The 12,820-nt window shown below is 43.2% G+C and overlaps 1 protein-coding gene across 14 annotated transcripts in view; it reads right to left on the reverse strand.

Annotated features, from left to right (window-relative positions):
- The window catches only part of Limch1 (LIM and calponin homology domains 1), a 308,704-nt gene that overhangs the window by 56,474 nt on the left and 239,410 nt on the right, over positions 1–12,820 (reverse strand). The window contains exons 10-14 of one of the 14 annotated variants that reach the window (XM_052198330.1): positions 5,804–6,106; positions 4,307–4,549; positions 3,466–3,792; positions 2,047–2,162; positions 1,830–1,941 (exon numbers count right to left, since the gene is read on the reverse strand). The exons of the other annotated variants lie outside the window; for them this stretch is intronic. Of the exons in view, the coding sequence (XP_052054290.1) occupies positions 1,830–1,941; positions 2,047–2,162; positions 3,466–3,792; positions 4,307–4,549; positions 5,804–6,106 (1,101 nt within the window). The remainder of the gene's footprint in view (positions 1–1,829; positions 1,942–2,046; positions 2,163–3,465; positions 3,793–4,306; positions 4,550–5,803; positions 6,107–12,820) is intronic. 14 annotated transcript variants of the gene reach the window in all.

The raw sequence follows: 12,820 nt of genomic DNA on the forward strand, positions 1-12,820 counted from the left end.
AAATCTCGGTACTTTAATTCTGAACTGTGTTCTGAAGTTTGGTTTCCCGACTGCAGTGGAAGTTAATGCACCCAGGAAGCATGCCTTGTCAGGCCTGCAGGCCACGCCTCCTTCCTTTCTGTCACTCTGGCTTGCTCCACAGCAGCCTTCAGTTCCAGAGGTCTGGAAGGTGAGTTGACAACAGAGGGCGAGGTTGACCACTCAGTCCCTTTGTCTGTAACTAGCCTCAACCTGGGAACTGCCTGGGATTCAACACTTAACTATTCTCTCTGTGGTGCTTCTCATTTGTGAAATGAGCAAACATCTACTCAGCCTACATGTGATTTTTTTTCCAGAGGTGAGCTAGAAAGGGAGCAGGCACACACCGAAGAGGACACAAGATACTCTACATCCATGGTGTGAAGCTGCTCCCTGGGCATCATGGTAATAAGACGACAACTACTTCTATCCAGAAGGATAGAAACTGTCCAATTCGGCTGATATAGATGACTAGAGTATTGATTTTAAAATTGTAGGATCAATTAATGTTCTTCCTGGCCTCCACTGTGCCCTGCATCCAGTGCCATCAAAGGTATCTGAGAGACAGAACACTAGTACTTTTCTGTTTTGCAATGAGCTTAAGAGAATTCCTTTTATAAACATATATATCATTAACTGGTAACAGCAGCTTCCACACACAGGACCTTGAAATTCCAGGATCTTAAATCAAGGCAGGAAGTGGAACAGAAATCCTACCAGCAGATGGCAGTGAGGTTGGCTAAAGTTGGAAACATCGCAAGTTTTAGAAATGTCCTTCATCTTCTTAAGGCCTGAAATCCATAAAATCCATAAAACTAGGAAACAAGTCTGCCTCCTTTGCGATCCAGGAAGAACAGTTTTTCATTTATTCTTCCCACAGAGTGAAGATCAGAAAGAATGGTTAATGGGTAAACTCATTATAATAACTACTCTTTTCATACCTGCTTGCTTATATGTAAAAGAGAAACTCTGGATCGATGGGGCCAGAGTCAGTCATTTGGTTTCTTATAACAGAAGCAGGTAAGTGGCTTTCATACACCATGATGCATTAGTAATACACTCAAAGCACGTGCCAAGCAAGACCTTGACTGGAGAAACAGTCACAGGGGTATAGGATAACAGGACCTCTGATTCTTCCTAGGTATAACCTCGGCAGATTCCCAGTTCCTCCTGCTGTGTAAAAGGTAATGTGTGGATCTGGGATGTCTAGAGAGCATCTCAGTTCTCCTGGAACATCATACCAACTTTTCATGAATCAGCCCCTCTTGTTCTGGCCTTGCCAGTTCACAGCCTCTCCAGGAAGGAGCTCTTTTCTTCTCCAACTTCACTCCTTTTCCCAAGGGCTCCCCACTCAGAGTCCAGAGGACATGCTTTAGGGCAACATCTGATCCAACCGGTTAAAGAGCATTTACCGCTAAAGGAATTCAAGAGTGTCACTCACTGACATTCATCAAGGCAGAAGTGCATGGAGACGGAGCAGCTGTGTAGGAAATCCCCCTTTTAATTTAGCGAGGCCTCTGCCACGCAGCTGGTACTTGAAAATGGCTCCAATTCTGTTTTTCACGATTAGTGAGGAGGAAATCAGTCCCCAGGCACATGCAAAGGCTAACATCTCCATCCAGAGTAGACAGACCGCAGAAGCACAACTCCTGTCCTCTGATGAGCACATCCCTTTAAGCAACTCTGCTTCCCACCGATTCGGTCATCAAGGGCACACAGGGATGCTCGGATGCTCAGCTCTGATCCAGGCACACAGCAGCCACACACCACAGAGGCAGCAGCACAGCACAGAATGCAGGCAGGAAGCTCACAGGGCTCTGCTGCGTTCCTCTGGTCTTGTTACCCTTGGCAGCATCTCAGGCTCTTTTTGAATAACGTCTCCATTTTGTTCTCCGCTATCCTGTGGCAGCTGTGCGGGTGTAACTAGAGCCAGAGAGGACAGTTTTGTTATGGGAGGAAAAAATTTCCCCCAAAGCCTGCTTGCCTGTCACCCATCACTTGTGGGAGGCAGGACACGCTATTCCTCACCTTCCTCTGCCTTTGGGTTGTTGCTCTGAATGCAGACCTGTTCTTCCTGAGACTCCAGTACTGGCGCCAGCCACGGGGCCTTTTTGAGACAGCTGTCTGTGCCAGAAGGCACTATCCTAGTGTTAATCAGGTAGCATTGGTGACAGGAGGCAAGAGGAAGAGAGTTAGGAAAGGAGACTGAACGATGAGAGATGCCCAGCTGTCATTCCGCAGGCCAGTTAGTAAAGGCGCCATAATCAGACGTAGATGGTAGAATGTGACCGGAAACACATCAAGGGGGCACGGTGTGACCTAGTCACTGCAGGATTGAGTGATAGCTCAGCATGCACTGGAGGAACCCAGGCTGCATTTCTCATGAGTTTTCTGTCTCATCCTTTTCCCAGACACTGGAGCACAGAAGCCTCACCACCTGTTCCTGACACATTGATGTGTACAGCTTTGCCTCTTTTATGGTGTCAACCAGTCTAGAGCTCAGGAGACTGTTCTGCAGGCCATGAAGCCCCTCCCACTTCCTTTGGGTCTCAAGGACAAAAGATTGGGATGAATCCCGTGGTTTCGTTCCTCACTAAGATCATCCTATGGCTCCTACCAGGTAGGTGGGATGGAGGCTCTAGGACAAACAAGATACATAGAAATGTTCTCCTTCTGCCTAAGAGAATGGAGGCTAGGAGAAGGACCTGAATCCTGGAATAGGGCTTCAGATGGAGGGCCTTCAGGGAGGAAGGCAGTTTTGAGGCTGATGATGAGCTGGCTCCCTAGTCTGGGCAGTGCTGTCTCTAAGAAATCTTAACTAGAGAGACTCATTCTCCAGTCTCAGTCCAGTCTTGATTTACTGGAGACTTTGAAAGCTGAAGAGAAGGGAGAGCCCTCATTTATGGGTCTACTTGGATGTTCAAGGTACATCCAAGTTACCAGGTACCTGTGGGACAGGAGAGGGAGATGCTATTACATTGGGTTTTATGTATTTAGAAGACATGAGCAGAATCATTTTGATGCTCCATCTGACTCAAGTGGTTCAACTAATAAGATGACACTCACAGGTTAGGCCAAAAGGGATGGCTATAGATATTCCTGGCTTTCTCAGGCACTGATTCCCATGAAAACAGACTGGAGATAGACAGACACCTGCCAGTCTCATACATACGCCTCCCCAGTGATGGGCCCCCAACACTGTTTTTCTGCTGTCCTGTGGAAGTATCTATCAATTGTATGTCATCTCTAAAGGTTTGTGGGATGTATCTCATCAAACTCTTGGATTTTTGTTTGTTTGTTGATTGGTCTGTTTGTGTTTTATCTTGATTTTGATCTGGTTTTGGTGCTGGGGACATACTGACCATACCTATGCTCTACCACAGACGTCCCTTGCCCCAGCCAACTTTAAAAGCAGCAGGCCTCTTTGCACCAGAGGGGGGAAAATACCTGAAGTCACTTTGTGGACTAAGCATTTGTTCTTCCTTTAAGCCAAAAATACCGGTAGAGGGAGGTGACCCAGAAGAAGTTCGGCTCTGGCTGCTGTGACTGACAGCCTTCACATCATCCCTAGGCCCCGCCTTGCCAATGCTGAGCCGCTTCCAAGTTTGTTGGTCTATCTCTGTCACAGGCCCAAAGTGTACAAACTTTTGCCTGGGGCCAGATGCTTTCTTGTAGGCCCTTGCTTTACGGCTGGCAAAGTCATCACGGAGGGCGGTTTCTGCGTCGATTTCTGGTGGGGGCTCAGGGGCACAGGTGTTCTGAGCATCTCCATCCCTGGTCAGAACCAGAAATCAGTTCCAGGGATTCCGAGGCAAGTACAAATCAAGATGAGGTCAAAAAGACAAAACTAGTTATATGAACAATACTAACATGGCTAGAACCCAATGGCTTTCCCTTCAACCATTCAAATGAAGAAATGAGCACCCTTCTTGTTTTGGAAAATAGTACTTTAAATTTCTATTGCTTTCAAAGCATCTATTGCAACACCATGAAATCTCACAGTAAAATGGTTAGTTATTCAAAATTCAAGTAGAAATTCTTTATAGTAAGCAAGTCTAGGAGAATAAATAACCACTCGCAGAAAGTCAGCTGGGTAAAGATGTTTTTTGCTAACATGGCTTTTAGTATGAAGGCTTCCTTCCTCTCATGCAGAACGTGCTCACTTACAGACACTCTGTGTTTTAAGAGGTACTCTTTCCAGCCATCAAAACAGAAAATGAAACAAAGATAACCGCTCAATTCTCAAATGTTAAATCCTACCACTGCCAGGGGCTAAGCCATGACACACCTCGTCTCTCCTGATACTTTCAGTCTCTCCCAAGTCTCCAGGTCAGCTTCGGTAATCCCAGAGAGTGTGATGAAGCTCTGAGCCTCACGGTGAGGGGTCAGTCTGCCCTGGATTCTTCTCTGGGCCAGGTCATCCTTCTGAAGATCTGGCACCTTCCTGAAATTCGTTTCCAGTGGTTTACTCTCCTGGGTTTGCACGATGCAAGCCGCTATTGTGTTTACAGCTTCTTGATGGTCCTGGTTTCTGTTGATTTGATTTAGGCCCCCACATCATTGATAAGTCAAGTTCAAGGAGAGGGGGGCAGACAAACAGAATGTCAAGTACGGAAACTCAGGGAGGGGACAGAGGGCAACGACAGGAACCTCTTTTCCTTTCTCAAAAACATGAGATTAATAAAAGCTGTGGGTACCTTCACAGGATGGAACCTGGGGCTTGCACAAGCGTGAGGACTGTATACTGCTGAGCTACACCTCTAGCCCTTCCTACTACATTTTAATCTGTCATAAGGCAAATACTTTTTTCTTCAGAGGATGATAGTCTCTAACTTGTCTAGGAAGGAAAGCCAGAGCTGGCTGAAACATTGCTGAGAATGGTAATGAGATTTTATTTTGTCAGTAAACTATTCAAGTGCCTACAATGAATTCGAGTTTTCCGACTGAATCTCTCAGTCCCCCTTAGAAAGTGTTTTACTGCATCAGTAAATGTCAAAAATGAGTTTGGCATGATCCAAACTCTTGGATTAGTTTGGAGATAATAGGGACATGGCTCAGATGTGAACCATCTCTACTCTAAACCGCCAACGTAAGGAGTACATTTAAGTTGATTCTGAAAAAAAGCTTCAACATCCAGCCTCATTCTGTTTCATGGCATTGGTCTGGGTTGGCCATTGTAAGCACGGAGTAGAGCCTTAACAAACATGTGGAGGTCAAAGGTCAACCTCATGTTTTGAGTCTCGCCTTCTCCCTTGTTTGAGACAGGCTCTTTACTGATATATGCTTGCCTTGTGAGCTTCTGACAATTCTCTAGTCTCTATCTCCCATTGCCTGGTAGGGAGGAATGCACTGGGGTCAGACACTTATGCTACTGCATGTGGGATTTCATGGTTCTGGGAATCTGAACTCCAGCCATTAAACCTACATGGTAATCACTGAGCTATCTACCCAGCTCCTGCTTTGCTTTCGGCAAAACAAGCAAACAAACAAACAAACAACACCATTATTTATCTTGTTTGTGTGTGAGAGTAAAGAATAAGATTTGTTCTTTTTCTTCCATCTAAAACTTCCTAATTCAAGAGACTAATAGAGAGTCAATGGCTGTCTTCTGTTCCTTTTGAATGGGGGTGGCGGACCCTTAAGTATTGGTTGTTCTCTTAAGGGCAGTTGGCCGTGTCTAGTTGGCTAGTGGTGACAAGATCATGCTGGAAAGAGGGGGGTGGGGGCCACGCACAGATCATTTTTGCTTAGCGATGCTCCTCATAGACACACATAGAGTGCACACCTTTGAAATCCTAGATTTTTCTTGTCTGACGGTCCCTTTGAGGGCCGTTTGCTGCCACCCGCCTTCTCTGCATCTTTATTTCGGTAAGGCCCATAGAGCAGCTGATTAAGTGGCACTACCGGCTTGCTTTGATTCAACCTTGCCCTCCTCGCAGCAAAGTCATCTTTCTCAAGGTCAGGCAGTAGGCATGTGGCTTCATCCTCCGACTCTGAATCTTTGCCGTGTTGGTGGGTCAGGAAAGGGTTTTCTTTCCGAAGGATTATATCACGAATAGCTTCTTTCTCCTCATTCGATGGCTTTTGACTGATAGAGCAAAATCAAATGGAACCGCACACGTGATCAGGTAAGAGACAAAGTTTAAAACCCCATCTCCTGGGGACTGTACTGTTATTGAAAAGTTCTCTCAACGCTGTTAGTTCAAAGGGAAGCACCTTTTATTTTTTAGTTGCAGCACAGAGTTGCAGCACAATTAGGATAGGCTTAACCTTGACTTCAGCCAGATGCAAACAACGCCGAGAGGTCATGTATTGTGCAGGGCTCCTCGAGCATCCATCACAGCGAGATCCTAAATGGCTCACAAAGCAACAATCCAAAAGCTTGTTGTGAAACAGCTCAGGGGAAAGGAGGGGCTGCTTACCACCACTTTCATCACACTTGTGATACACACAGTAGGTACGCACTTTGCCAAGAAATGACTCTGGAGGAAGATGCGTGAGTGAAGCCACGAGCTAGAATATAGGCCAAGCGCCCACTACAAAGCCTGAGGAAGGGCTTTCTGCGACACACTGAACTGAACGTGACATATGGAATAGTTTAAAGGCACTCAGAGCTGATCAAGGCCTGCCTTCTCCCATCAGCTCCTGCCTCCTCTCCCCGACTCCCTGGGCTCTCCAGGTCTGCTTCCTTTCTAATGATAGAAGGGCAGGACAGTGTGGTAAAGGGGCTCTGCCAAATTAGTGCTACAGATGACTTTCATTTTCAAAGGATTCCTGAAGGCCCCTTAAAAACAGAAGCTTTAAATTGCTAAAGGCGATTTGATGGTGACTGTGAGTCAAGCAGCCTTAGGAGTTTTCTAGATTTTTTTTCCTTCCTGAGGTAGTGGGCAAGACAGCAATTGTGCTTATGGGGCCTTCAAAGAATTTCCCATGCTTCCATTTAAAAGACCAGTTTCGTTTTGAAGTCCCAATGTGGGTTGGAACGTTTAATCCCCCATCATTGATTTTATTCTCAGTTCATAAAGATGAAAAACAAATAAAAATAATTTGATTTCTATAAAAGCATACCTATTTTGTATGAGCTTTTTTTTTTTGAAAGATGATTAAAAGTTCTTGAGCTAAGGACGTAGCAGACAAGCAAATCAAAATAATTTGATTTCTAGAAAAAGTGTACCTATTTTGTAAAAGCTTTCTAAACAGTTGTTTTAAAGTTCCTGAACTGATGACATAATGTAGTAGCAGAGCACTTGCCTAGCATGTACACAGACACAAGCTCAATCAGTACACTCCCCACCCCCAACCCCACCCCGGCACCCACCAAAATGTGCTTAAGGTAAGGCAAGATGGCTCAGTGGGTGAAGGAGCTTACTGCCCACAGCGACAAGCTTTTGATTCCTGGAAGGAGAAAACTGACTCCCACAAATTGTTCTCTGACCTTCACATGCATACTATAGCACACTTGTATAGACACACATACACACATACACACATATGTAAACATACACACATACACACACAAGCAAATACATGTTTTTAAAATGTAAAGAATAAATTTGTCTTTATCAAAGGTCAAACTCATAGCAAGAATGAAGACAGGAGGACTTGAACTGGCTGAGCACAGAGCCTGCAATTAGACAGTCTATTCTGGTTGATCAGTTGGTCCACTGGCTATTCCTTTGTATTATATTGTTCTAATGGAGATCATTACTTTAGTGACAGCAGATCTTATTTCTGAGTTTTGGAAAATCAAAATATGCTTGGTCATATTCATAAAACCTTCCCACTATTTGCATTGCTCTCGTTGATCTAAAAATCTCAAGATTTTAAAACAAATGTGTGTGTGATACTTTACTTCTCAATAAATGTATCATTAAAAATATCAATCTTGTCCTTAAAAGAGTTGCATAATAAACTCTTAGTCTTCTGCCTAATTGCTCCATAAACTGTGTTCACTTTCCTCCCTGATTTCTTAGTCAACATGTCTGGCAAAAATCAACTTGGATTGGTCATCTATGGCTGTAAAGAATGTTTAGTAGAAAGCAACAGATCACTAAATTGCTTCAGAGTAATTAAGCAAAAACAAACCGACTATAATGATGCTGGCCAGTGGATAATGAACATAGCCTATGTAGAATTCCTGCTAAGTAGTAATTCTAGCATTAAAATTGCATAGACTATGGTATGTATCCACTCATCCTCATTTTATCAAGTAGAAAGACTAGGCCGATAAATTTGCACAAGGTCAAAGAGCTAGTGTATAGATTTGAATACAAATCAAGGCAGGCTGGTTCCAGGGACTCTGTTCTATGACAATGAATAGACCATTGAGCTATTGATTGGACAAACAATGCCAGGAATAGCTTTGAAAGCAGAGCATCTTACAAAAAAAAATGGCATTATCATTACTATGAGATCAGGAGAAAGGGAAGTAATTTGGTAACTAAATAAAGGGATTTCGTGAGTCGTACTTAGAATAGAGTTGTAAATTGCATTGCACAGCAACTTTGGAAGACTGATGATAGCAGAATGCTAATTAATCATACCTCATAATTTAGGTCAACATTTAACATCTTACAAAGCCCTTTCAGTAGGAAGCACACACCTCACATATTCTTGAACCCCCAGTTTGGAACCAGTCATCAGTATGAACCAAGTCTAAGACTAAAAGTCTTTCTACTTTTCGACCAGGAGGCCTGGGTTTCATCTCTGAAAGAATTTGTTAAAATAAAAAGTATGCATGTATGCAAATAGCACTGCCAATTTCCAATGCCAATTTGAGCAGCGTGAATCTGGTACCTTATGCATCTTGCAAGCCCAGCTGGGCTGCAAATTCCCCAAGTGTTCCTTTTTAGGCTAACTGCCCAGTGTGGCAGGACTTGTTTCAAGTGATCTCAATTTAGATATGTGTGCTTCAAAGAAGAGACTGAATAAAGTTTCTCTATCAATGGCTACTTCAAGATATTCCCGTCTCTGCAATATCTTTACTACAACCGGAAAACTGTTACTATGAGTAATTCTTGTTCATTGCATGAATTCTTTAAATTGAGAGCTTTGTGGCCATCTCTGAGAGATGAAAAATGATGTAAATTATTGGCTGGCACTACTGACCATGAAATAAAAATGCATTGAAGGCAGACATGTAGAAGAATAGTCACAAGTATATACTTACCAAAAAGATTTCAGTGACTTCTATTCTGTATTATTTATGCCTTCAAAACAGCCTATTGTTAAACTCTGGTATATTTTTATTTTTTTCATTAACCAAAAATCTGAGCAGCCAATATGTCATTGACTGGTGACCATGAGAACTCTACAAACCAGGAATTTTGATGTTCATTTTGCATAGAATAGTAAGGTACTTAGTTCAAGTTTTATGAACTTAGCTAAATGACTTTAAGTCTACATAAGCAGCAGACCCAGGCTGTTTAGACTTGTATCTACTGGAAAGTTTGCGATTGATGGGTGGGCATTGTTTGCTGGAAGGAATAGAACTCTTATGTAATTTAAAATGCAGAACCCTAGTAGGACCTGAGGGTACAGGTCTGTAGCTCAGCTACTTGAGAGGCTAAGTCAGGAAGATCACAAGTTCAAGACCTGCTTGAACAACGGAGAAATGCAGGGCCCATCTTATAACCTGGCAGCCCTGCCAACCTCAGGTTGAGAGGGAGCGAGGGAGAGAGGGAAAGAGGGAAAGAGGGAAAGAGAGAGAGAGAGAGAGAGAGAGAGAGAGAGAGAGAGGGAGGGAGGGGGGAGAGGGAGAGAGGGAGAGAGGGAGAGAGGGAGAGAGGGAGAGAGAGGAAGGAATGCTATCATGACAGGAAGATTAAGGAACCATTGCATGGGATAGGGCAGAGAAAATGTCTCAGAGTGTCTAAGGCTTCTTTATATAGTTCAAAGCATATGCGATAATGGTTAATACTAAGGAATGGCGAAGGGGAGCTGGGGAGTTAGCGCTGTAGGCGAGCCCTAGCTGCATGAGCAAGAGGACCTGGCTTTAAATTTGCAGCACCCACCTAAAGGCGGGTGGCTGTACACTTGCCTTTAAGGGGGAGCTACCCTAACTTCAGTCCTGGGGTTGAGAGGCAGAGATAAGGACACCACTGGGACTTTCTGGACACCAGCCTAGCTCCAGATTCACTCAGAAACCCTGCTCCAAGGGAATAAGCTGGAGAATGACAGAGCAATACATACGATGTCCTCTTCTTTCTCTGGCCTCTGCATGCTCAAGAGCACAAACATGCATATAACACACACACACACACACACACACACACACTATAAATAAACTAAGGAAGAGCTGGCATCCCCTTTCACCCCCCTTTTACTTGGCAATGAGCAGCCAGCTTGGCTTGGCAGTGAGTTTGTTCTATTCAAAGAAACTGGGCTCTCCAGAAAGGCCTGTTCGTTCTCTTGGGAATGCCATGGGCAACAGCAGAAACCTCCCTGTTACCCTGTCTCCAGGCACGGCAGACACATCCAGAGTCACAAAGGTCATGCCTGTCTGGTCCCTAGACTGAGGGATCTGTGCAGAAAGAAGCAGGGAGCCAGCATCTGGTAGAGAGGGACGGAAGGGTATGTGTCTGGCACTGGGCTACATCTGTTCTTCCTCTGAAGATTTCTAAAATGGCGATTGTTCCCTGGAGAGTTGTCTCCCCTCTGTCATTAATTACTATGTGGCCAAGCACATCCACAGACTGGCAGAACAAGTGAGTGCTGAAACACGTGCAAATAATTAGGAAAGAAGTACAGTCACGTGGAACCTATAATTCAGTTACAAAATTTACTTCTCCAACGGGAAACACCAAATAAGAGAACTCAAATCTCTACGGTATTTTAATTTAAGGGGAAGTGAATCTTGATTCTTATTTTACCCTCTTATAAAAAGAAATCTGGCTTCTTTTGCAGAATCTTACAGAGGAGGGTTAATTAAGTTAACATGGTCATAAAATAAAATAGAAGAAAAAGCAGTTTATATACTTTTTAAAAACTTCTATGGAAACTCTAATAAATATTAACTGCCACACACTTATTGAGAAGTCCTGTGTTCTGTTCCTTGATGCTAAGATACCTCCTGATTTATTTTTCACAAGCAGTGTGGATTTCTACAGGCTTTTAACATCATGTGGAAGTGGAATGACTGGATCTCTGCTCTCTGTGCACATTGGCCTAAAAGTATTGCAACCAGGTGTGTGAGGGTCCTGGAGAAGGAGATGGAAGAATGGTCTGCCTATGAAGGTTGGTGCCCACCCTTTGTTGTGTCTGTCCCTTTCTTGTAGAGCACTTCCTGTACAAAGTGTTTCCCAACTGAGAAGAAGCCCCCAAAATTATCTTTAGCTTCTGGTTGGGTCTAATACTGTGATGGCCAGATTCTATCTGGATGTCAAAACAAGAGACTTGGGGTCAAATGCTTTGAGAAACTTTGGAAAAGTTCAGTGATTTATACTCTTACTTTTCACGCACGGAGAGCCCTTGGGATTTTTGTTTGCTTCTTTGTACTGTTTTGCTTTGTTTTGTTGTGTTTTGTTTTGTTCATTTTTCCTTCACAATTTGCATTTCATTGCAGTTAAGCAACTTACTGCCACATTAAAAGCAGGACCCTAAGTGAGGATAAACTTAGAATGACTGTCAAGTCTACTATGCCTTGTAAAAAGTTAAGCAACAAAATGTAGGCATGCTAGGCTGGGGGCGTGTATGTGGCATGTGTATATGGCATGTTCATGTAGCATGTGGCGTGTGTATGTGGCAAGTGTATATGGCATGTGCATTCAGCATGGTGGACATGCCTTTAGGAGTGAACTAGAAACTGAAAACCTGTCTACCAAATGAGCTCATGGCAACTAGAACAGATACAGGGTGCTGCTCTCGGGGGCAGTCTCTAGGAATATTTATAGCTGCCTCAACATGACTTTAAATACTATGTGAGAAAGTCTGAGGTGTGGTGACATTAGCAAGCCTGAACACTTCTGCTTCATAGTTAATTTGGATGACACAGCTAAAAGTTAAATCAGATAACAGCAAACATGTATGAGAGAAAAAAATGACTTACCTAAATATAATATCTTCCACCAGAACCACATTTTAAACCATGACTCTCTGTTAATATATTGAATGAGAATCTTTATCAAAGAATTCAATGTTCTATTATAAAATATGCTTTCCGGTTACCATGTGGCACTGGTCAACCTGTACTCGACTTTGTCACCCCCCCCCCCCCATCTCCTTGCTCACCCTCTGGCTAAAAGATTCACAGATATGATAAAAAACAAAGGTATGTGCATCAAAGATGTGGAGATTTGATTTGTGTGTGTGTGCTCACTTGCTGATCTGTATAACTTAGTAATATTCTCACTGTGTTCTAAGCTTGAAGAGGGGAGACAGACAAGTTGGAAAAAATGGTGCCTGGTGCTGGGATGTTATTCATTTCTGTTTCAGCTTCTAGCTTGGTCTCTGGGGTAAGCAGGTGCTTGAAGGATACAGGAAAAGTATATTTCTGACACAGATATTCAAAGAATATTTGAATATTCAGGATATGGTATGATATTATTCTTCATTGTTTCAGAGAATTGCTTATAATGCAAGCAGGATTTTACATCAGCATTTCTAGTAGTTAGGGTTGATAGATTAAATATTTGTGTAAGACTACCACAAATAGAGGAGAAATAGAGTATTTTTGTGTATTTTTAAAAACCAACAAAAGCTATCCTACAATTAAATATATAAAAGCCAACCCTAGATATTTCAGTTAGAAACTAGACCATGGAAACAACCACATAAGAAACATAGAGAGAAATACATGTGTGGA

The sequence above is a fragment of the Apodemus sylvaticus genome, chromosome 11, assembly GCF_947179515.1.
Source record: "Apodemus sylvaticus chromosome 11, mApoSyl1.1, whole genome shotgun sequence".
Taxonomy (NCBI): Eukaryota; Metazoa; Chordata; class Mammalia; order Rodentia; family Muridae; genus Apodemus; species Apodemus sylvaticus.